Source organism: Cupressus sempervirens, chromosome 9, assembly GCF_028749045.1.
Source record: "Cupressus sempervirens isolate cs-2001-9-10 chromosome 9, ASM2874904v1, whole genome shotgun sequence".
Lineage (NCBI taxonomy): Eukaryota > Viridiplantae > Streptophyta > Pinopsida > Cupressales > Cupressaceae > Cupressus > Cupressus sempervirens.
This window is the reverse complement of record NC_143126.1, coordinates 498,574,386-498,600,965: the sequence shown is the minus strand read 5'-3', so window position 1 is coordinate 498,600,965 and position 26,580 is coordinate 498,574,386. Positions and strand designations below refer to the sequence as shown.

The following is a 26,580-nucleotide window of genomic DNA, read 5'->3' as shown; positions in this document are numbered from 1 at the left end:
CTATTGCTTGAGATTGGTGGATGCCTTGCTGATTTTGAATCTTGTTTCAGAACTGGACAGTGCATGGACTTTACTGGGGAAGCTATAGAATTCATCAACCAGAAGTGTATGAAAATTCTATTCAAGAGTTGCTCACATGGCTAGCAAAGGGATTAATACGCATAAATGTGTCTCATACATACAGGTTGTCAGAGGTATTGAACCAACTTTATTCCTTTAATGTAAACTTTCTCTCTTTGAGTAGATGTATATATTGGAAAGTACAAAGATCTCCTCTAGAAAGTTAGCTTTATTATCCTCTGGAAATTTCTTACTGCTAATCATATTCTATTAAAGTATCTTCTCGTTTCATAGACGACACTTTCATGCAATTTTAATGTATACAAAATATGTCAGAATAAATTTCATACTTTTTGTGCTTCTATGAACGTAACTGAGGAATTAGTTAAAGAATTTAAAATGTGGTAGTTTTAGTTTTATCAATTTAAATACATTTAATGTGCATTTGGAGGATTCACAAAATGAGCCTTCTAATGCATAGGATTTCACTAGTGCTTTTGGAAAAGACTTCCATAGGTTCTCATTCGGAATTGAATCAAATGACACCATAGCAATAGAAACCCAACTGCTGCAGACTTGAAACTGTTTGAATACCATTTCAAGATCTCTTTTGCAGTTAAGTTTGAATTAAATTTGTCATTCATTCAGCAGAAATTATTATTGATACCTTCAAAAAAAAATTCATTAGAAATTATGAAACCATTCTTTAAAGCAGTGTTAACTTTCTTAAAGGGCGCCACAGCTACTGTTTTCAACCGTGTTGTATGGTTTTGGAATTGGGGGACATGTTTTGGGGACGGGGAAACTCTGAACCCAGATTTGGGGATGGTAGGATAGAGTGTTGGGGAGTGGAAACATATACGTGCACAAAACAACTGCACCCAAAATATTTCGCTTTTTAGAAATAGAGCAGAGGCAGGGTCTAGGGGCAGAGCTGCCTCCACTATGTGCAAATTAAAGCTTCCAAAACCACTCAGACCTTCATGGTGCATGCCATTTTTTATGATTTTACTGCACTGTGACACCAAATCTTCATCACAAGTGGACACACAACTAGTGCTCAAAACAAATTTGTTGTTTTTGATTTTCAAAGCTATATCAGAGGCAGGGTTGAGGGGCAGAGTCCCCACCACCAAAGCACAAATTAAGGCCTTTGAGACCATGTGGACCTTAATGAGACATGCCATTCTTCATAATTTTATCATCATATGACACCAAATTCTTATATTTGCAAACCAAATCTTCATTCTTCTTAGAACTAATGCTGAATCTAGGGGAACTAACTGATTAAAATGGAGTTATTAAATGAAGGAGTTTGCAACTGAAGACATGGATATTGTCATTCTTGAATCTTTTATTTATATTATTTTCTGTTTTTAAAAACTCATTACAGCAATGAGCAGAGCAAAAACTCACATACATTTATGGAAACTTGATAACATCCATCAACACCCTATAGTGACCACTTTCTTTGCTCTTTACTAAGCACAAGGTGTTGGTGATGTACAAATTCTAAAATATTTGATTGCCAACTTCCTAAACTTAATTGAGCATGCATTCAAGTAGAAAAAAGAAGTAACAGTGGTTTTAATTGTTACTGTGCAAATATTCCTTGTTTCTTCCAGGTTCAATCATTTGTATGTGTCATCATCATGTGACTGTTCAAAGCTATGATGCAAATCATAGATGTTATCATGACAGAGAAAATTTGTTCAGGGACAGCTGGGGATGCCTAGGTGTCCTCTTGTTTTCTCAGGGACGTTGGTTAGTCTCCCCTGCAGGGGGCTGGTAGTGCATTTCAAATTGTTTCTCAATTTCTGCTACTATGGTGCACTTTAATGTGCACTCTGGTTTTTTTTTTGACTAAACAATGTATATGACATTTTTATGAGCAATTGGAGTTTAGAGACAAAAAAATCGAAGTGTTTATGAGTTGGTTGTTGTAGGGCACTCTGTTACAGTTACAGTGCTATTTTCTTGTGCTCTTAAGACTCACAATTTCTGTGTACTATGTAATTTTTGCATTTTTTATGGTTTCACTCCCCACATTGTCTATCTTGCTAGCACACACATCGATGTAGAGAATTCCATGTTGATAACAGCTCTGAATTGGTAACTGAAGCCTTTTAACTTTGCAATTTCTGATTATAAGTGATTTCCATTTATTTATTTTTCTCTAAAGGAACAAACAGTGGGACAGTAGAAGGGTTAGAGGAGTTATATTTTCTCCCAGACTATTAGAAACCTTCCCTTTACATGTAAAAGGGGATATTTTAGCTATATTCTCTACTCCCTTGGTTTTTGAGCTTCTAACCAGATCTTGCCAATAGGTCAATGCCTTAGTGATCAATCTGCCCACAGCCTTGAAGATTGCCAATACGTTTCATTTTTTCTGTTGTTCAAAAAAATAGTAACGGGAACATGAAAGAAGCTACAGCCTGCAACAAGTTCTATCATGATGTTTGGAATCCTTTTCTTACTTTACATGTAAAAGGGGATTTTTAGCTATATTCTCCCTCAGTTGTTGAGGTTCTAACCAGGTCTTGCCAATATGCCAATACTGTAGTGATCAATCTGCCCACAGCCTTGAAGATTGCCAATCCCTTCATTTTTTTAGTTATTAAGATAAAATAGTAATGGGAGCATGAAAGGAGATATTGCCTGCAACAAGTTCTATCATAGTTGACTTAGCTTTAAATGCAATTCAACTGCATAGTTTTGGGTCGATGTTCAATTGATATCCTTTTCAATTATCGTCTATTTTATGTCACTTTATTTCTTGAATTTCTGCTTTTTACATTCTAAATAAATATATAAACTTGTTTAACTTAAAACTCAAAAGATAGATGGTTTTTGAATTATTAAGTAAAGAATTAAAGAATTTTTCAAATTAAATGGAAAAGTCAAACTTATGGTATTGCAATAATATCTGTCAAATTCTAGTTTTATAGAACTGATTTGTTAAGGTACATTTAGAACGGTCTTAGTGATTTTCTCCCAGTAAGCTTTTTGACGAAGAATCCATGTTGTGTGTAAATGGCAGGCAAACCTTGCATTTGCTGCAGTTTTCCAAAGAAAAGCTTTGGGTAAGGTAATGATCTCCATTGGAGACAGTTCATTGGGTGATGACAAAATAGCCAGGTCAAAGATTTAAGATTTGATGTTAGAGGGAAAGATTAAGAATTTAATAAAGACATAAATGAGGCAGCAAAAGTCATTGGTATTGGAGAAATAAGATTTTCGTGAATTGTAGAGGAAGATAACTGTTTAGTTTTATTAAGGCATTATGCTGGAAATTTGTATAGCATGTCATGTGGAGTTTATAGTAGGTACAGAAGATGGTGGCTTGAAATAAGCGTTCTTTTATCTCACATGTTTGAATGGGTGGCCTTTTTGAGGTTGTGTTCAATGTTCAACACAGATTCACACCGTTCCTACAAGTGCTCCTGTTATAATTAGTTATCACAGGGTTGATTTGAATGATAATCGCACTTAATTTTTGGTTTACTTTCTTTGATGCCTTTATGCTTTCTATCTACATACCAGTCCCTGAAATTCAATATAGGGACATGGACAGGGTACCCAGATGCAATGGGAACTACATGTATGCAATATAGTTCTACTCCTATTGATTACTAATGTATCCTGATTTGAAAGAGTGTCTCCATGCTTGATTCCTGATGTCTGTATGCGACTGCTTTCTTTTCTATGTGTCACAGTTGATCTTATTTTGGTTTACGCTTCACCCTTTTTTCTTTCTATATCTACCTACCATGCTTGATCATATAATGAGTTCGTCAATATCCCTTTTGTAGTCTGTGGTTCACTATATCTGGCAGTTACTATTTCTGTCAGTGTCTGTGAAATATTAAGTTCTGGCTTCTGCACAAGTTATCTCATAGTCAGGTGAAATATTAAAATTATGGCATTCTTTTCAAAGAAGTGAGTCCTTGTTTCTTCAATTGAAACTTGTAGATAGATTACCCCATTGAATCTGTTTTAAGGGTGAAATTCCACAGGTTCTCAATTATGCATCTATTTGTTCATCATCCAAATCAACGTATGCAAATTTTCTTCCAAAAATACTCCATTCTTGGAAGTTTCTAATTTGCCCTCCTCCCACCCCTGCAAGTCCGCTGTCACAAAACTGTGTCTTGAAATTGTTTCCATGATTATAAAATCCTCATAATTCACTTCGCTAAATTTTGGTTTTTTAACACTAGATTTTAATTGACCATGGTTTTGGTTTCTTACAAAACTAAATGAAGCCAAATGTTATATCTATTAGATGACTTGCTACCTTGACCCTTTGTACTTGTTTTCCATATTGTTAACACGTCACCATCTTGGAGAGTTGTATGGAGAGTTTTCCTTACATTAGGAGATATAAGAAAAATAAAGTGTTCCTGGCATTTCTTGTACCTCAAGATGCTGAAAACTTCCATTAGAGATTACTCAAATATATCACATAAATTACAATGGATCTTTGATGTGCTGATTTTTTTTTTATTAAGGAAAAAGCAGGTTTTGAAGGGACCCCGAAACGCTTTACAACTTCAAAATATAAGGATATTCATTAAAGCACATACTAACAAAACAGCAGGAGAGAGAAACAACACCATCCCATAACAGTGACAACAAAACACAAAAACTGCTGAACAACCAGCAGAACAAACCAGTAGACAAGACTAGACCAGAACACAGAAAAGCTAGGCTGGATACAAAACAGAACCATCAAACGAACTGCTTAAGCATATCAGCAGTGTCCCTTCCCAGGTCCTCGAGCTTCTGGAATCACTCCTTTAAGTTGATCAGTACCTTAGGCTCCATAATGGCTTTTTTCTTCAAACTACCCTCCTGCGCTTTCCTGATCCAGCAACATTACCAGCAGAGATCACAGTCTCTTGTTCCACATTAATAACTATCTCATCCTTCTGATTTTCCATCATCGCGTACAAGCCTTTGAGATTAGCAGTAGATGCTTTCAGTCTTTCATGGATGTGAAGGAGAATAGTTCTGAGCATAGTCTCATTCCTTTCCACCCTGTCAATGATGCTCTGCATTGTGGCGTCCACTAAATCATTGAATTTTAGATCTATGTCTGACTTCTCCAGACCCATAATGTCAGCTCCATCTCTACCATCACTCTTCGGCATCTCCATGTTATCTCCTTTCTTTTCTTCCCTATTTTTAATGAGATTATATACCTTATTTGTAATCTCACAATACTTATCATGGAGATCCTTTACTTCATTAACCATCCAGTTATCAGTCCTTTAAGAGTAAATATACCTGGCTTTTGCAGTTTGGAGAATGCACATAGTGCTAACCCTTTCAACATCAAAATCCTCTGACCTCAGCTGAACAGAGGGCTCCTTCCTTGTATTAGCTCCTTCTCCAGGGAAGATGTTAGCTGGGCCCTTATCTTCGATACCCTGTTGAGGGGGAGAAGCAGAGTCCTCATAGTAAACCAGGATAGTATCTTGACCTTGGTCGATTGTTTTCACTCTGCTAATTCTCATTAACCACACGAGGACTCTCTTTCTCCTCAGCGTTACACTATATAACCTGATTGTCATGCTCAACTTCCTTTTTCTCAATACCCTTCTCATCCTCAATCTTTTGCAGAATAGAAGCTATCTCTTCCTTAGGAGTGTTATTTTCTTTATCATCTTTTCAATCCTCAATTTCCATACCATCTTTTGTCCCCTCTTTCGCAGACTTCTCAACATAGGTAGCTTTACACTTGCTATTGACCGAAGAATCATCTTTATTATTTTTCTTCTCAGATTTGGTGAGTCACCTTCCTCGTCATCCTCAGTCTTCATATCTTTCACCTCATCAAAAATAAGGGAGCTAGAATCCATTCTAGATTTTTTCTGCGACAACAGATCCTTCATTTTTTAACTTCCTTCCTGAGAATCATCCGTCTTCCTCTTCAAATTTTCCATTTTAGGTTCCAGAAGGCGCTGACTAGTACCCACATTGTTATCTCTTAACATATTCATAAATCAGAAGGATGAGACCATCTTGCATCAGTGGTTTGGAAGGTTTTTTACGATTCCTTTTTATACTGTTGACCAAGGAACTATGGAGATAAAAAGGGAAAGAAACCCTAATTTTATGTTTGAAGTGTCTGAAGTGATTAAGAAAAACAAAATGGAAATTGTGAATCCTAATAAACCTCCTGTCAACAGTAAAATACTCCATGGCCACCTTTAAAATCTTATCCCAGATAGGTTTAACTTGGTGCATTTCATAGAAATCAGTCTTACCTTTCACCAGAATAGCTCTCTCCTTGTCCTCCTTCGGAAATTTAATCACTGCATTCTTCGAAATTTTAGTATCTTTGAAGAAATTCATACCAGTGACGGGCAAACCAACTAGCTCTGCAATGAACTCCACAGTGAGCTCGATAGTCTTTTCACAAAGAGTGACCTTGCCATTTTCCCAGCTTTCTGCAAAACTTTTCATAATATCTTTGTCGGACCCATGCAATGCCTCCAAATAAGGAGTCGCTCCACCCTTTTTGAGCTTTATCCATACCTTTTCATTTTTCCATTCATAGACATTCAACTCTTCACAATTCAAGTTGCCTCCCATTTCTTTGGTTTGTGCAAGAGTTCTTTCCAAACTTAGAAATAGCAGTAATTTTAGATACACAAAGTGTGGGAGAATAAAACAATATTAGTTATTACCCAAACCTCTTTGTTGAGTACAGTTCTATAATTATTACTGTAAGTGCTATCTGTCATGTCCATTATTTATTGTAATAGTTCCAACTCTGTGGTTTGTCTCATCATAATTAATGAGGTTTATAGTTTACTCATTCATTTCCTTTATGCCAATCCATTTAGTGATTTGGACATTTTTAGTTCCAAAGTAAGCAATAATATCGGCAAGATCAATGGGTTTGACTGAAAAACTACACAGCTAAATCCTGATAGCAATATCACAATTTGACTTTCTGTAGAAAATATAGCCTACTTATCAACATTATTAGTTTCCCAAAAATCATGTGATAGGTGAAAACTTTTAAAACTTTAGGCTGTATTATTTATTCTTTCAACAATGTGGTGTATAGACATTGAAGCTTCATTTTTGCCTTTTATACTTCTACCAATATTGTTGGAATCTATTTCTAGCCACACTGTTTCACAACTCATTTCTCTTGCTAGCAAAACCCCATGTAAAGCAGCCATGGCTTCAGCAACATAATTAGTTTGAACGCCCAAAGGAGCAGCAGCAACAACTATAAAATTATCCCATTCATTCTTGATTATTCATAAAAGAACTTATACACCAATGGAATCGTAATGTTATTTTTATTTTTTAATCAAAGTTCACGTTTTTTTGGTGCTAGAAAATTTCCTTGATTCCAAAGATTGAAGAATATAAAGTAAAATAGTAATATGAAGTAGTAATCAATTGATTGAAAATTTAGTGGTCTTCAGACTCATGTTATGATATTGAAAATAACTGGGTTACCCTTTCTAGATGATTATGGTTTTGAATATTTTTTTGAATGAAGACAACTATCAATATCAATGTAATTAACCTATGTTCATAATCTAAGATAGTTTTATTTTTAATTTAAAGTATTATTGTATTTATCATCTTTTGAAAAAATTGTTATAGAGTTGTCTCCTTGTACCTTCCATCTTTTTTGAAAACTAAGCACACCAGTCAAAACTAATAGTTGTCTACTAGTAACTATGAGAAATTTGTTTTGTCATGGAGTAACTATGAGAAATTTGTTTTGTCATGGATTAACTATTACATGGATTTGACATATGATGTAAGATCCAACTCTAAGATCCAACTCTCTTGCAACATTGTCATAACCTCCTTATTTTATTAGCATACTTGGAGGTAATTTGGAATTTTGGACATTAGTATTATTTGGAATTATCAAAGTGCTTGCTTTGATTTCTCTTTGTCATGGGATTATTTCTAACTTTCAAAGTTAGCTTACTAATAAATTAACCTAGACACAATATCATTTGAAACTCTCAAAGTTGATAACTTTTGGCTATGTCATTGATTTGTTGATGCGCCCTATGTTTGTTTTTTAATACATATGTTAATTCTAAAATGCTTAATTTTCATTAATTAATGATAGATTGACCATCAAACTTTCATGTGTCTTATGATGGTGTTAATTCAATGATATATTTAGTATAACTTGATGATTTATAATTTTTTGTCTCCATGCATTTATATCTCTTGGGTGTTGTCTTACAATTGCTTTATTTAGACAAAAATTGCTGTCATGGGAATATCTTTGGTATGAAATTTTGGTATGTGTGACTTGTATATCAACCATGGTGAAAATCTTTATGTGAAATGGGAAAGTAACTTCTAGACACAATCATGTTGATCAAATTAATTTTTGTTACCTACCCATAGATTATTATTGTTTTTGCATCATTCAAATAATTTTATAGTGCATTTTAGATTCATGAATGTTGTTATGTATCATGTGTTGCATTTGATATGTTGTAATTGATTTCTCATATTGTGACACCACGGTCTTGGTTTTAGGTTCAGTAATGATATGCGTTTGAGATTGAATGACTTGACATCATTACAAATTTGATTTAGTTAGTTATGATACAATTTAGTTGGTTTGAAATGGAGTTTGAGTGCACGATTAACTATAATATCAATGTTGTGATTTATAAAATATCATGATGTGCTTAAAATCAAGGTTTTGTTGTGTCTTAATCTAAAACTGTATAATCAAGTGAAACATAGTAGCTATTACTAATGTGTTGTGTTTGGCGAGTTAATACTAGTTATAATGATTACATGTTTGTTGTTTGCATTTTGTGTTGCTAACATTATTCAAACTTTAGACAATGCAATAGTGTGAGATTATTGTGGCAATTTTTAGATTGTGAGGTTATTTTGTTATAACCAAGATGAGTTTAATGATGTGGAATTAGTATTTCGATTTTATGCTCATGAGTGATACTAGAATCAAAGATTATGTGTAATTTATTGTGGTAATGGATTAGTGTTATAATGAATTAGTGATGGTTTATATTGTGGATGCATTTGATGTGCTATTAAAATGTGAAGGAAATAGGATCGAAAGAGTTCCTAAGTGTTAAATGTCTTTAACTCTCATTGGTCTTGGTTGATGAGAAACCTTAATTTTGTTAGTTTGTGATTTGTTAAGTTGTAGCATGTATTGTTAGACTCTTGCCTTTGTAATTTCTACCCCAACCTTGTGATTTTATATTCTAAATGTGTATAAATGTTATTGTGATGTGATTATGGTTTGTTATGTTATGCATTGTTCGAGAGATCCTCACAAGTTCTCTCTTGTATGTATATATATGGGCGATTTTGAAGATTTTAAAAAATGTGTTTTTGTTGGGTTTAAGGTCTTCAAGGAGTCCCAAGGGGGATGGGTTAACAAAACTAGTCTTCTAAAAGTTCTAGAATCATAAACGGCTAGTATGAAAAATACCTTTCACCTAGATGGAAACAAGTCTCAGATATATATTCTTATAAATGTCCCTTTAACCATTTTAGTGGCTTTTACAATCATGACTCCTTGTGGAAAAGCGTGTTCACATGTGACGATGTCGTCAAATGTGAATTCATATGACCTAGGGAGTCACGAGTGATGATACTAGTTAGGCTTGTACTTGTTGGATGTCATTTGATAATATGATATTTGTATTTATGTATGTATTATGATTTTATGAGACAGTTTTGGTTGGCTTTCTATTGACGAGGTTCTAATGGAGCCTATTGTGCTTGGAAATGGAGTTGGAATTAAGGAAAAAATACGAAACATATTTTTATTTGGAAGCTTGAGGATTGAGGTGGTTGAAACTTCTTGTATGATTGCTTGTGTTAATAATTTTTTTTTGTTCTTTTGCAAACATGGTGAGTTTATTTGAATAATGTCCTTGCATCATTTTAATGAAGACATTTTAGGTTTTTTATTAGTTCGTAGTTTTTTTCTTTTTCGTTTTAAAAAGGAAAAAGTGGGCGAGCCACTGTAATATTATATTAATAAAGTTATTAGTTTGTAATTATATCTGTATGGGTAATATTTTTGACAAATATTAATGCCAAATTTTGTAGAGAAATCAAAACATATTTAATCAAACCCTTGTAAAATACAAATATTTTTGGTTATTTTGTTTTAGCTTTAAATACTTAAAATCTATAACTTTAGAAATCATATGAGGTAATGTTTAATGTCTGCACAACATTATCAAACTTATATTGTAATCTTAATTTACCTCAATACAACAATCCCTAAATTATTTTGTTGGAATCAAAAGAAAAAATTATTTTTATCCATCAACCTATTTTTCCCTATTTTTACAGTAATGCTTAAATATCTAGTATCACATGGTTGAATTCATTAATAAAATCAATAGTAGATATCAACATATACTTGGAACCAATAAATACTTTGATTGTAACAATACTTCACATTGAACGATTCCCATGCATATAAATCAAACTTATAAACAAGACAATATTTTAAACTTCCATTGAATTCAAGTGAGATAAAAAGCATTATCAAAAGCTAGCTATGAAAATAACAATGCTATGATAATTGAAATTTTTCAGTCATATGATAATATTATAAACTAGGAATTCCACTCACTCCCAATGTAACTTAGGAATTACATAATTGGTTATCGTCAATGGATTGCCACCAATAGTGCTTAAATGTAACCTATGTGAGACAACTCCTTTAGCCAAAAGGATTTAATCCTTTAACATCTATGAATCGAAGTGTGTAAACATGCATTCTAGTTAAGTATATTTGATAAGTGGTTAACTATGTTTATTGTCACATTGTACACTTAAAAAGATGTCAAAATATGTAACAATGTCCTCCATCATGAGATTGGTATGTGTCAAGGGTTGTTGTGCCTATGAAGCATCGTTTCTCCTTGAATTATGTTTATGTTGGTAAAAAATTAAAGGAAATAGATAATAGAAACCCTTAGAGTAGACATACAAATACCACTTGAGATTCATGGATACTAATTACAAAGGAGGTTTAAGTACATGATGCAACAATGGCGAAAGAAGGATACCAGACCTTGAAACATGACAAAACATGTTATACATTTAAATCAAGATACAAATAAATGAGTGATTTTTTTTTGAGTTCAATTATGTAGATAAGAAAAACTATTGAATTTCACCATTACATACAAAAAATATAGTAATAATAACTCATGAATACATTCAAGACATACAACTCAATGTATTCTTCATTCTCTTTAAAAATTATACAAGTCCAAAAACTCTCTTGTACAGTGCAAATCCAAAATGTTATTCAAATCAAGATACAAATAAATGAGTGATTTTTTTTGAGTTCAATTATGTAGATAAGAATAACTATTGAATTTCACCATTACATACAAAAAATATAGTAATAATAACTCATGAATACATTCAAGTCATACAACTCAATGCATTCTTCATTCTCTTTAAAAATTATACAAGTTCAAAAACTCTCTTTTACAATGTAAATCCAAAATTTTATTTGAAATTTTCTCTATATTTTACCCTCTGTAAGAGTTTCCCTTTATATTATAAATGGTCTTGTATTTATAGGCTTCATAGGATAACTCCCTAGTAACCACTTTCTTTTTTAGGTTAATAACCAACTCATTTTTGAGCACATTGAATGAAGTTATTAACCTTAATTTTTTTGTGCAAAAAGAGTCGATTGCTTTACCTTAACCAAAAGTATCAAAATTCACTATTTACAAAAAGCATCTAGAAACTTGTACCTTTTATTTATGAGTTACACTAAGGCACTTCTTCAACCTTGTTGGGCTTGTTTGTATCCACAACTTTCCCACCTCTCAGCCATTGTAAACATTGATCTTCATTTATGTAAAACTTTACATTCTTACTATCTTTTAATATTCTCACATTAAATGGGTATTCACAATATCACATGTAAAGTGATTGTCAGAAAACAAATTCCGTTCACCACACATAATAGATGATCCCAATGGCTATTTATGTTAATGCTCCAATCAATCATACATGACGAAGTTTAGGAAAAAACAAGGTAAGTTTATAGACAAAGTATCTTTATGTAAAATTTAAAACATTTTGAATGTAACTTAACATTAAACATGGACACATGATGTAAGGAAATGGGGCAAATTCTTACAATCTTTGGCCAATCAATTATAATTCTCCATCATCCTTATGTTTTTCTACGTGATAGTCAATATTAATGTCAAGTACCTTTGGAAAATGTTTTTCATTCCAAAATTTCATAAATGGTTCTCACAACTCATTGGAATCCCTCTGATGTAATCTGACATCAAAACAATAAATAGCCTTGTACACACATATGACCGTTCTTGACCCTATCTAAAGAAATCCTTGTGTGAGCTTTCTCCAAGAACTTGTCTTCAATTTCATGCCCTTCAATTACATCCATAGAATTATATCCAAAGGAACAACCTCCTTTCTAGTTGTTTAATCCACCAAGATATGGGAGGGCATTAATTGAAATATAAATGACAAAATAATTCAGTTGGGATCTTAGGGAAAGGGGCTTCCTTAAAAACAGAGTTGATTTTAGGAACATTTGAAGGGTGGTGGTTCCATGATTATATAGTCTACTACAAAATAAAAATTTAAACACTTTCAAAAGGCCCTTGGTCTACTGGTGAAGTTGAATGACTCACAAAGAGCGCACCAAGGCTCAAGTCTTGCAAAGTGCAAAGCCTGACACCATAAGGGATGATGCCAGTGCTCCGGGTGATTTTGATGGCAAGGATGCCCCTTAGTCCCTGGCCCTAAGCTGAAGTGCTGTACGTGTGGGCCCGTATTGGGTTCCTCACCCTCAACCAAGAAAACATAAAAAAATTAAAAAATTTAAACACTAATAAGCTAGTGGTCTCATGAATAAAATATCTTAGCATTCTATACTTTGTACATAAATAAAAAATAAAATAATTTTCTCTTCAATTTTTCTTTTTTTAAATTAAATGTTTGACTAGTGGTTAAAAACATTCATAAGTTAGTGAGGTGATTTTTATCCCCACTCATTTCTCACCCAATAAAATGTAGGATCTCCTATTTCGAAGGAGAAGATTTCAAATAATCTTGTAGCCAAACAAAAATTTGTTCATGGTACAAAGGAGAAGATTCCAAATAATCTTGTAGCCAAATTTTTTTTTGCTCATGGTACCACCCTCTTCCTAAACAAAACTTAAGCCCTCTTCATAAGATTTCAGCCTCAACATGCTGAACTTCTGCAAAACAAGGGCACTAAAACTAACATGGTCACCACACCTTCCCTATGATCACGTTTGTCTAGGATTTGGTTAAACTATCTATGCACTTTGTTATACCCTTTCTATAGTTGTGAAAAATCATGAGTTATTAATACTGTATTTACTTGAATGTTTTTGAAGCCTTTTGAACATATAATTTTTATGTAATATTTGCAACCATTGTGTTTCATGTGGACGAATCTCTTTGTGACACTGTGAAAAATAAATCACTGCCTATGTAGTTTCACTGAGTTTAGGTGCGGTTGGAGAATATTGACTAAGGTTCACAAAATTAGCTTTATATTTTCCAATCAGACTTGCTTCAAAGTTTATATATATGTTCTACAAATGCATTTTGTGCACCTCTTAATATGTACCATACATTACATAATTTAGGGTTTCACTTTGCATAGCTCATTGCTTATCCTCTATGTCGAGATGAATTTGTAGACAACATTTCAAAGCTTATACTTTGGTAGGATGCCAAGTTTATTATTTACTTGAAAATGTTACATTTTTCTATTTGCTTTCACTTTGGTAGGTTGGTAAGTTTTCTATTTTCTCCGATTTTGGTAGGATGGCAAGTTTACTATTTCTAGCCACAATATCTATCAAGAACCTCTTTCAATATGCTTTCACATATATTTATTAACTTGTTCCAAAGCTACACAGGGCACTAGTAAATAATTTAGCTTTGTACCTGCCATTTGCATTTGTATGACAGTTTCTAAAGCCTTCTTTAACAAGACCATTTATGCCACCCCTCCAATTGTGACAATACCACACAACTACTCTTCTTGTATATCAATTGTGGTTGAACCTACAACATTGATAGTTATTATTTTCTTGAAACAATTTTTCATATAGTTAAATAGAAAAGGATGGGAAAGTTAGGTTTAGAGGATAGGAACACTCAAAATTTGAGCAATCCTAATCTTTTAGGGGTTATGATTTAGATTTTTTAAGCATAAAGAGAACAAATAGTTATGAGTGCTTAAAATCTGATCATTTCAAATTAAAAAGATTCTGAGTGCTCAATCTATGAGTATTTCTAACCTCATGAAATAATATTTTTATTCTTACAAGATTTCTTTTAAAGGATGCATAATCAAATTGTACATATTGGGTTTTTGATCATGCAAGTAAGAAGATAAAGATGAATAATGAAAAGATGCTAGTGTTAGAGTTTGGTTGTCCAAGATACCTTGTGCCTTATGGAATAAGTAAGGGTTTGGAGATTTGAAAATGAGTCATCCTAGCATTGGGAAGTTTGATTCCCTTATGAAGGTTTGGGAAAAAGAGAGGTTTGGTTGATAAGTTTGATGGTATGGGAAACACTAGAGTCCCAATGAAAGAGGGAACACATGCATGGAACAAGTGAAGGTCATAATTAGATGGGAAGTCCATTGTAGTGACAAAGATAGAATAGAAAGTGCACTTAGGAGGAAAGTCATGCGAAGAAGGGCAACATCACAACTTTAATAAATTAACAAACTTAAAAAGATGGTCATGCCTTCATACATGAAAAATTTGGGGATATTAGGAAAACAAATAGAAAATGAAAGAACAATACATATAAGTTATTAGATTCAATGAGATGTTAGAGTTAGGAAATTAGAATTATGGTTGACTGCATGAAATGTGACAAGCCCACTCCACTCAAATTTTATCATTCTCAAGTAACTACAAGTTTTAATATCTCAATATCTATGGTCCTTCTCATGTTGGTTCTGTATAGACAAGTTCTTCTAGTTGACTAAGTACTTTTTGATGCTTCAACCTTCCAACCTTTTTCCCCTTACCCCTATAGGTGCTTTAAGAATCAAATATAGTTTATCTTTCTCTTCCAATGGGAGAAGCTATATTAAAGGTATAATGCATATTCTACATGTGAATTCTTTTATCAATCTTAGTTTCCTTTGGAAATTTTAACTCACATGAAACTTCTCTAACTTCAAAATTATACAAGAATAATAAAAATGAGGTTTGAGGTTTTTGAACGCACTTTCCTTTAAGAATATTTCTTTTAAGATTGTAGTCACTTGACACCATATTCCTAACTTTAAATGTTTTGTACTACGACAATTTTTATACATCTTGTTAGAAATAAACAAAAGGAAAAAAATTGGGCATAACATCTCAACTCGAGACATAATGTCTTTATTGACGGGCCATCAAATTCCATTATTAAAGTGTTCGAAAATTGTCAGTGACAAAGGAGAATTTTGTTGCTATATAATATTGGTTTTCATTGATGTTAACACATTTTTGTTGACTTACTTTTCTATGTATCTCAGAAATTAAAAAGTATAGTTTATATTTCCTTGTTATGTGTTTCACCATACAAATATCTATACTCATGCATTTTTTCTACTATGTTTTTGTACTCCGGATTTACCTATATGTTATGCTTTGCATACCTATCCCAATATGTTGTTTGGAAAAATGTTGGGTCCTTTTTTGCTTTCCCTTTTTCTTCTTTTATTTTCCCTTGTTTTCCTTTTTGGTGCTCCAAAGCTTTGGGATTTTGGGGTCTTTCCCATTTTTGTCTCATTCTTTACTAGATCCTTGACCTTGTGGTTTAATAATGATCTATGAGTCACTTGACTCTTTGTGGTGCTTGAACATCGGGATCCCATTTTTTGGTGCATGAAACATGACCTGACAGTTGTTAAAGACAAGGTGCATTCAATGTACTTACCTTGACTCACTATAAAAGGTCTTTTGGAGCTCATTTTAAACTCACGTAGTGATAACAATCAAAGTGCAAGCTTTGAGTATGAAATTCCTTCTGATGTCTTCTATCTTAATTTTTCATGTGCTTTCAAGAGGTTTTTGTGGCTTTTTCTGATCATTTATGTGCTCTTTCACGTTTTCTTGTATGGATTTCGAGAAGGTAGTGTTTTCTCACTGCTTTATTGAAATTCTTGTATTTTCTTTTTGTGTTATTCATTTCATTTTGTAATGTTGGTTAGGGTTCACATACTTAAGATTAGAAGAAGTTATTTTGAAGAAAAAATAGTACCCTAATTGTGTTGGGGTGCTAGAGTTTGTGTTTTCTGATGCCCTAAAATTATAATATAGCATGGGAATTTTGTAAAGTTTGTAAATTTAAGATTTTTCTTTTCCTTGTTGTATTTTTCCCTATTTTCATACATTCACCAAGTTCAAGCGTACCCACACAAGGGTGTGACAAATGAAATAATTATTTGGGTTTTCGTGTTCCCTAAATTAATTTTCCCTTTGAAGGTGTATCTAATGAGTTGAGTCACCTTTCTGGTGTATCTCATGAGCTATTATCTTATTATGTTCTCTACCTAGCAGATGGGATGACATTGTGACAATAGTCAGTACTTCAGTTTCAACCAAAAGTAAACCGATTTTTGATGATGTAGCTTCCACTCGTTTTAGTGAGGATACGAGAAGAAGAAACCAAGAGACTTATTTTGGTGATGCTCTTACCATGGTCACCACTAAGAATGGGGGAAGAATCAATCATAGAGGTAGCAAACATAATCGAAGGAGATCCAAATCAACTAATAGATCAAGGTAAAGAGGCACAAATGGAGTTGAATGTTAGTTTTGTGGTAACGCTGGCCACTTAGAGTGAAATTTCTAGTCTTACAAGAAGGAACAAGAAAACGTGCGAAATGGTGAATTTAATACAACCAATGAAAATGATGATAGTATTTTAATCCTTTCAACAATTGATGCCACTTTAGATTCTTGGGTGTTAGATTCTAGAGCCTCTTTTCAAGCCACCTCTTGTACAGAGTGTTTTACAAACTATCATGGAGGGTGGTTTGGAGAAGTATTTCTTGGAGGTAAAAAGTCTTGTGAGATAGTTGGTAAAGGTGATATTATGTTTCAGCTAGGAGGAGGCCAATGGTTTCTAAAGGATGTTTTTCATGTTCCAAAGTTGAGGCAAAATCTTATTTTAGTTAGTCATATCTTTGCACAAGGATACCATCTATTTTTTCTTCCAGACTCTTAGAAATTCACCAAAGGTTCCATGATTATCACCAAGGGCAATGAAGTTGGCATTTTATATCTTTTTGAAAGACCTACCAAAGTAGGTGCTTCTATGAATGTTGTAGGAAATGATGTGGCACTTTGGCATCAAAGACTAGGCCACATGAGTAAGAAAGGACTTGAGTTTATTCTCAAAAGGGATCAACTATTGGGTCTTCAATTAGTTGCTTATTGAGGCGTTCAATCTCCCTCTACATATCCAAAACCCCTGCTCTTCCAAAATATGCTCTTCCAAAATATGTTTATGAGATAATAAAAGTACTAGGAAAGTTACAGTTCATTAGTGCTTAACTCCAAAGAAAGATGTAACATGGAGGATGTGCACAGACAACCGATCCATCAATATGATAACCATCAGGTACCATTTTCCTATCCCACGATTGGATGACATGATGGATATTCTTACTAGAGCAATGTATTTCTCTAAGATTGATCTGCGAAGTGGGTACCATCAGATCTGCATTTGAGAGGGGGATGAGTGAAACAAATTTCAAAACTAGGGATGGTTTGTATGAATGGAAGGTCATGCCTTTTGGTTTATCCAATGCACCTAGTACTTTTATGAGACTCATGAACACTGTGTCACGTTCCTACATTGGTAAGTTTGTAGTAGTTTATTTTGATGATATACTAATTTTTAATAAGGGAAGGGAAGAACATTTGCAACACTTGAGGATCATATTGGGGGTACTGAGAAGAGAAAAGCTCTATGCTAATTTGAAGAAGTGTAGGTTCATGTAAGGAAGCTTGATTTTTCTAGGGTTTTTCATTTCCATAGATGGTGTCAAGATGGATCTAGAGAAAGTTTGAGCCATTTGCAAATGGCATAGTCCACGTAATATCATTGAGGTGAGAAGTTTTCATGACTTGGCTACTTTCTATAGAAAGTTCATTTGTAATTTCAGTAGCATTGTAGCACTTGTGATAGTCTGCACTAAGGGTTAGGAGTTCTCATGAACCAAAGAGGCTGAAGAGAGTTTTCAATACCTAAAAAAGAAGGTCACTGAAGCTCCAATACTAGCCCTACCAGATTTTTCTTAAGTGTTTGAAGTGGATTGTGATGCCTCAAATGTGGGCATTAGTGCTGTACTTAGCCAAGAAGGTAGGCCCATTGCCCTTTGTAGTGAAAAATTGAATGATGTGCGAAAGAAATATTCTACATATGATATAGAATTCCATGCAATTGTACAAGCTTTGAGGCATTGGAAGCATTATCTAGTTGCCAAAGAATTTGTGTTGTTTACAGACCATATTGCTCTGAAATACTTGAACACACAAAAGAAATTGAACACTAGACATGCAAAGTGGGTCTCTCTACCTTTGTTCTGAAGCATAAATCAGGGAAACAAAATCAAGTTGTAGATGCCTTGAGTAGGCGAGTTGTTCTTCTGACCATCATGGAGATGGAGGTAGTTGGCTTCGATGTAATCAAATGCTTGTATGAATTCGATACTAACTTTTGGGAAGTTGTTGATCAGTTAAAGAATCCAATACCTGGGGATGCAGACAATATTCAAGGTGAGTATCTAATGCAAGATGGTTATTTATTCAAGGGGAAGAATCTGTGTGTTCCTGTAGGCTCAATGCAAAAAATATTATTAGAGAATTTCATAGTAGTGGTATGGTTGGGCATTTTGGGAAGGATAAAATAATAGATTTGGTGGTAGATAAGTACTACTGGCCAAAGATGAAGTGAGATATCACCAGGTTTGTGGAAAGTTGTCAAATTTGTCAAGTAGCTAGAGGCCACTCCCAAGAACACTAGATTGTACATACCATTACCAGTACCAGTAGGACCATGGATAGACTTGAGTATGGATTTTGTATTGGGATTGCCACATACACAACGATGTAATGACTCTATCTTTCTAGTTGTGGATAGATTGTAAAAAATGGCTCATTTCATTGCTTGTAAGAAAACTAGCAATGCTACTAGGGTGGCCAAGTTATTCTTTTCTAAAATATTCAGAATGCATGGGGTTCCAAAAATGATCACCTCTGATCAAGATACTAAGTTGTTGAGTCATTTCTAGAGGACCTTATGGAAGAAGATGGGAACAAAGTTATAGTTCAGTAGTGCTTACCATCTGCAAACTAATAGACAAACATAAGTTGTCAATCACAGTTTGGGTAATTTGTTGTGATGTATTGTTGGAGAGAAGCCCAAACAATGGGATTTGGCATTGCCCCAAGCAGAATTTGCTTATAACAACTCAGTGAACAAGTCAATTGGTAAGTCACCATTTCAAGTTGTTTGTGGTCATAATCCTTAGGGTATTCTCAATTTGGTGCAACTTCCCTTGCATGACAGAGTCAGTGATGATGGAGAAGCCTTTGCAAAGTAACTCTACTAGTTGCAGGAAGATGTCCAACAGAAGTTGTAGGACAACAATGAGTGGTACAAAGCTTCCATAGATGCTACTTGAAGGTATCAAGTTTTTAGTGTAGGTGATCTAGTGATGTTTTATCTCAGAAAGGAGAGGTTTCCTATCGGGACTTATCATAAATTGAAATATAAGAAAATTGGTACCTACAAGATTTTGAAGAAGATTAATGATAATGCTTATGAGGTAGAGCTCCCTAGTGGTCTTGATATATCTCTTGTGTAAAATATCTTTGATTTATATACTTTCCATGGTGATGATGGTTTTGTTGAAAAGGAGGATGTGGTAGACTAGACACACACCATCCCCATTAAGAAAAGGGAAAAGGTTGCACAGATTCTCGATAAGAAGACTATTTAGATTCGCCATGGTGACTACAATAGATATCTTTTGCAATGGGAAGGGTTGGCACCGAGAGATAACACCTGGATTACGGAGTGGGATTTGCAGAAGCTAGATGAGCCTAAATGGAAGCAGTTTGAGGACTAGAACTTGTAGGAGCTGCATTTTTTTCAAGTAGAGAAGAATGATGCTGGGGCATCTGAGGGTCAAGGCTGTTGACTCAAATGTGGGTTTTGGTCAATATTTATTTTTGAGGGTCATAACTTTTGACTCAGATGTGGGTTTTGGCTGAAATTTTACAAGTAGTTGCATGAGGAGGAGACTGAAATATCATCTTGACCTCTGAAACTGGATTTTTGTGTTTTTTTTCCAATTTTTTAGAAAGTTGTTTTTGTAACAAATCTGAAATCATAATTTTGATTTCATTGATTAGTTATAAATTTATTTTACCTTAGTTGGTGGATTTTCTTGGGAAAAATTAGGATTCACAACATGGGGTTTGGAAATAACCAAAAATTAAAAAATCTATTTTTCCTGAAAATATGCCAAATATGGCAATTTTTGAAATTGTAATAAGTAGTTTTCTTTCATTTTACAGGCAGAGTTTAGTTGGGAAAGTTTAATGAAGAATTCTTGCATTCTGGAACTTCTATGTTGTGTCATTTTCTGATTTATTATTTGAAGGGTATTGGGTTACATCAGTCTCCAATTAGAAAACTTGGAGTTTTGCAAACATTATCTCTATGGAAAGCAAAGAAGGGCCATCTTATTGAAGTATAGGCATGACATGAAGACTAGACCATTGAGACTAGTGCACTCAGATGTCTTTGGTCCTACCAAGGTAACTTCTTTATGAGGTGCAATTTATTTTGTTACTTTCCTTGATGCTTGTACTAGGAAAGCTTGGATTTATGTGATGGCTAGAAAATCTAAAGTGTTTTCTAGATTCAAAGTTTTTAAATCTCTTGTTGAAAGAAAAAGTGGTCACAAAATTAAATTCTTGAAAATGAATAATGGGGGTGAAATTTTCTTTGTTGGAGTTTGATAACTTTTTTTTATAGATAATGTTATTCAAAGGGTGAAAGTTGTTTCCTTCAATCCTCAAGAAAAGAGGGAAGTGGAAAGGCTCAATAGAACCATTCTTGAGAAAGCTCAAGGTATGTTTTCAAATGGTGGCCTAGGCAAAGAATTCAGGGCTGAAGCTTGTAATACATTTGTGTATCTTATTAATCAAAGTCCTTTAACATGTTTGGATTTTAGAATTCTATAAGAGGAATGGATGGGAAGAAGAGTTTCATACTCACATCTTTGGGTCTGTGGTTGTCACGCCTTGATTCATGATCCTTAAGGAGAAGAGAAGAAAGCTAGATCCCAAATCATTGCCATGCATATTTCTTGGTTATGGAGAAGATCAATTTGTCTTTAGACTTTGGATCTTGACTACTAATAAAACAACTAGAAGTGGAGATGTAGTTTTTAATAAGACTACATTTTCATGTTTAAAGGCAGAGCCTTAGAATAAAGAATATATCCCTCTCAAGGATATTATAAATAATGGTAACGCTTCACCTAAAGAGCATACAACTGTAAATCCCTCCTCACCCAGCTTTGTTTTATCTCCAAATCTTGCTCTGTCATTAGGAAGCATTTGTATGAGTAGTGACAGTGATAATTCATCTCAAAACATTAGACTGTCTTTGGAAAATGATCAAGACTTTTGAATTCCATTCTCTTGAAATTTTTTATATTTCTCTCCACACACATAGAAAAATCTCATTCATAGACTAACAATCATAGATGGATTGCCTAGCTTTCTCCATGAAAGAAAAAAAGACAAATAATTTTGAATAATTATGTTCTTCACAAAATTTGCAAATAGAGCACTCACCACACCTTGCGAAAGATTTTAAAAACTATGATTTGGTGAATGATCATTCTTATTCACAATTGGCACATACTTTCCTGAATGAACAATATGCTAAGATAAATTCATCCCAACAAACAATATGAGGTATACACAGTCAAATAAGATACATGAGCTCGAGTCTTATAAGGAAGCTACTACTAGAAAAATAGAACAACATAAAAAAAACATAGAAAGAAGGAACTTCCAATTTGATTTTATTGAATAATAGATACAAATTTATACAATAGCTTGAGCCAACAACATTCCTAAATGATTGCTAATTAGATTGACAACAAACTACTTTGTGATTGACAACACACACAAACTTGACAACTAATTGAAACTTATGGACACCTAACTTGAACACATCTACAATAAGAACTTGATTCAAACTAGAACTCTTGGACTCACTCCTAAATTAAAATTGTGTTGGCATAAACTCAACAAGGTTTTCCATATTTGCAACAATTATTGGTTGACTACTATTGGAACATTAACTCCAACACCCCCACTTAATATGACAATTAAAGGAAATATTATGTAGGAATTATACTTTGAAAATAGGTCATAGAGGAGTAAGACTTTCTCATAGTTATGTAACCATCATCCAGCTTCGAAACACCATTTGACACACCATCTCCACATGAAATGTCTCATAACCCTTGTAAAGGTATGATGCCGAGCTTCCAGACTTTCAGATCTCCACAAACTATTGGACACACTATCTCTACATGGAATGCGTCAAAACCCTTGTAAACGTATAGCTTCTCCGATCCTATAGCACCTCAAACTATTTGAGCATACAACTAGCCTCTACTACATTATTTCCTATTTTTAGAGCATAGACTCCATCAAAATAAAACAAATTCTTCAATAAAATACATAATCATCCAATGGTTCTTCTTTTGGCCTCATCTTCTTAACAACTTCTTCTCTAACAAAAAAAACTTAATAGGAAGATAACTCTGATACTATATTGGAAAAATAGAACAACAGTAAAAGAAAAAAGAAAAAAGGGACTTCCAGCTTGATTTTATTGCATAATAGATACAAATTTATACAATAGCTTGACCCAACAACATTCCTAAATGACTGCTAATTAGATTGACAATAAACTACTTCATGATTGACAACACACACAAACTTGATAGCTAATTGAAACTTATGGACACCTAACTCAAACACATCTACAACAAGAACTTGATTCAAACTAGAACTCTTTGACTCATTCCTAAACTTAACTTATGTTGACAACAACTCAACATGGTTTGCCACATGTGCAACAAGTATTGATTGACTACTATTAGAACATTAACTCTAATAGATGCACTTGTTGTAAAAATCATGCCTCTCAATGGAATGAATTTGGAGAATTATCACTCATGACAATCACACATTACTATGGCCCTCAAATTGCACACAATAGGACATGCTCATAGTGAACATGAAGCTCCTTGTTCTATGCATACTATTTTTGGTGGGACACATGGCAATTTGTCTCAACCTGCCATGAAGGAGCCATTTGTGCCAGCAACACATAACATAACAAATAATGATCTTCCCTTGCATGAACTTGATAAGAGAACTTCTAGTTTAGTTCAAAGCGGTCAAAATGAAAGTGGTTAGGAATGGGAAGACAACCACTGTGAAGAATCTTTGGATGAATGTTGGCACACAGTCATGGCAAAAAGAAATCAGGAATGCCCCGATGGTTTATTTCACGAATTCCTAAATCAGGGTCCTTAATCATAGGTTGACACTACTAGTTTGGATGGTGAAGCACTATTAATGACAATAGTTACACAAAACAATTTGGAAATATCATTTTCAAACTAAGGGAATAATAAAACATATCATTTTTCAACCAAGGGAATAATAAGAAAAAAAAAACAAAGGGTTGTGACTTTCAATTACAATAGTTAGGGGGCATTCAAAATTTGATTGGAAGAACTATAGTCACTAGTTCTGCATTTGAATTAATTGAAGACCAATCAAGGAACTCAATATGAGTTAAGGTTGTTTACAAGGAAAAGAAGGATGCTTGTTAAGTTTTCAGATTATTAATTACACTATTCTGAAGAGGCACAATTTGAATTATTGATCTTTGATTAGATTGAACTAGCCAATTTTAAAGATGCATGTCATGATATTGATAAGGATCATTGGATGATTTTAATGGAGGAAGAGATGAGTTCACTTCATGCTAATGAAACTTTGGATTTTGTGGTGCTTCCACCCAATTGCAAACCATTGAAAAAATGGGTAGTATACAAATTGAAACAAGAAGATGAAGGAAAGAAGAGCTATTGATCTCGTTTAATTTTCAAAGGTTATCCTCAATAGAAAGGTATATAATTTGATGAGATTTTATTTCTCATTGTGTGAATGACTACAATCTAGACAATTTTTGGGATTGGTGGTAGTATGGGATCTTGAGTTAGAACAACTTGATGTCAAGACTACATTCCTACATGGTGATGTAGATGAGGAGTTTTATATGGAGCAACTAAAAGGCTTTGTTCAAGAGGGACATAAACATCTTTATTGTTGTCTAAAGCGTAGCTTGTATGGGCTCAAGAAAGCCCCAAGACAGTGGTATGTTAAGTTTGATCACTTCATGGCTGAACATAATATTATTTGGTGTGAATCAGATCCATGTATCTACTACAAACAACTTCCCAATGATGTTTTTTATACTTTTACTATATGTTGATGATATGTTGGTAGCTGGTTCTTTTCCTCGGATTGTTGGTAAGTTGAAAAAAAATTAGCTAGTTGGTTTTCCATGAAGGACCTAAGAGCCACAAAGAAAATTCTAGGGATGCACATTGTTCAGGATAGACAAAAAAAATGAAATCAAATTATCTCAAAAACAATACATTGGTAAGGTTGTAGAAAGGTTTGGCATGAATGATGCAAAAGTTGTTTCCATTCCTCTTGCTGGTTAAGTTCTAATTGTGTCCAAAAACACAAGAAGCATATGAATTTATGGATAAAATTCTTTATAAATTTGTAGTTGGCAGCATTATGCATGCCGTGGTTTCTACTTGCCCTAACATTGATCATGTAGTGGGAGTTGTGAAAAGGTTCATGAGCAATCCCAATAAGGCTCACTGGGAAGTGGTTAAATGGATATTAAAATATCTAAAAGACACCTCTGATTCTAATTTTGCCAGGGATTTTGATAAATGAAGGTCTACTACTGGTTATACTTTCATGCTTGCTGGAGTTGTTATTAGTTGGGATTTAAGGTTGCATTATTTCATTGCTATTTCTTCTATTAAGGCTGAGTATTTGGCTCTTTTTGAAGGTGCAAGGGAAATAATTTGGCTTTAATCATTGCTTAGTGATTTGAAATTTTAGCAGAAGAATTATACTTATTTTTATGATAGTTACAACTCTATTTTTATGGCTCATAATAATTCATCTCAACATCACTGTAAGAACATTGACATACATACTCACTTTGTTCATCGTGTAGTTGAAGAAGGCAAATTCAAAGTTGAAAAGATAGATGCAAAGGTCAATTCGATAGAAATCTTGACAAAGATTGTAGCCAAAGAAAAGTTTGAATGTGGCAGGACTTCTCTTGGGCTTGTTAAGAAGAGGTGAAGCAACTATTAAGCAGGGTATTGGCTGATTAGTTGAAACATTGGTTGACCTTTGAGTGAGAGATTGTTAGTGTGAAGGCCAACAATCATAAGTTTTTCCCTCCAATTACGTGTCTCTTGGAGTATGAGACTCTTCATTATATTATGTGATTGATTATATGTTGCTGCTGTGTCATTTGTAGTCAACTTATTTAACCAATACAATACTTTTCTCAGTGTGGACGTAGCCACAAGTTGTGTTGAACAATGATAAATCTGGTGTCTCGTTTATTTATGTTTTCTAGTTGTATTCATCTTCTATCTTCTATTTTCACTTTTGTTATTCAATCCTCTTCAACAATTTCCAACTACTATACTTAATTCACAGAAAAGTGCGTGACCACGGAGGAAAAATATGGTAGCATTTTCACTCCAAATGCAGTCAATGCCATCCTCGATATCTCATACTAGGAGAAAACATAGTTATAGATGAAATGGGAGCACTATCTAAGTATGTGATAAAAGAAAAAAAACACAAAAAGTTTCTTAACAGGAGGTGTCTATTTCATTCATGGAAGGACAAAACCAAAATGTACAACCAAGTCCCACACTCCAACTTCATCCCACCAATCTGGGACATCATTGTAATTCTTTTCTGCATATTTAGGAAACTAGTGTGAAATATTATCAGGCATGTATGTTCTTTTTAACGACTGCATATGCAACATAATTGTGTGCTTTGATTCTACACATACAATTTCAAATGAGTTTTACTACTAGCTCCTCTTAATCATGGTGGCAAACAACATGTTTATATGAAATCATACTTGGTCTAGTTTATGTCTAGATTGAAGCATAAGAAGGAATGTCTGCAAACCACGAAATATAAGGAGAAAAAATATACGATTCTCTCGTGTGAGAATGTCACAAACCATTTCTTCTCCAACCGAATAAATTGGTATTGCACTACCATG

The 26,580-nt window shown here is 33.8% G+C and overlaps 1 protein-coding gene across 1 annotated transcript in view; it reads left to right on the top strand.

Moving 5' to 3' along the window:
• The window catches only part of LOC149539509 (uncharacterized), a 62,221-nt gene extending 58,505 nt beyond the window's left edge, over positions 1–3,716 (top strand). The window contains exons 5-6 of the mRNA XM_089800739.1: positions 51–194; positions 3,104–3,716. Coding sequence (XP_089656865.1) covers positions 51–194; positions 3,104–3,214 — 255 coding nt within the window. The 3' untranslated portion in view covers positions 3,215–3,716. The remainder of the gene's footprint in view (positions 1–50; positions 195–3,103) is intronic.
• The last annotated feature ends 22,864 nt before the right edge of the window (positions 3,717–26,580 follow it).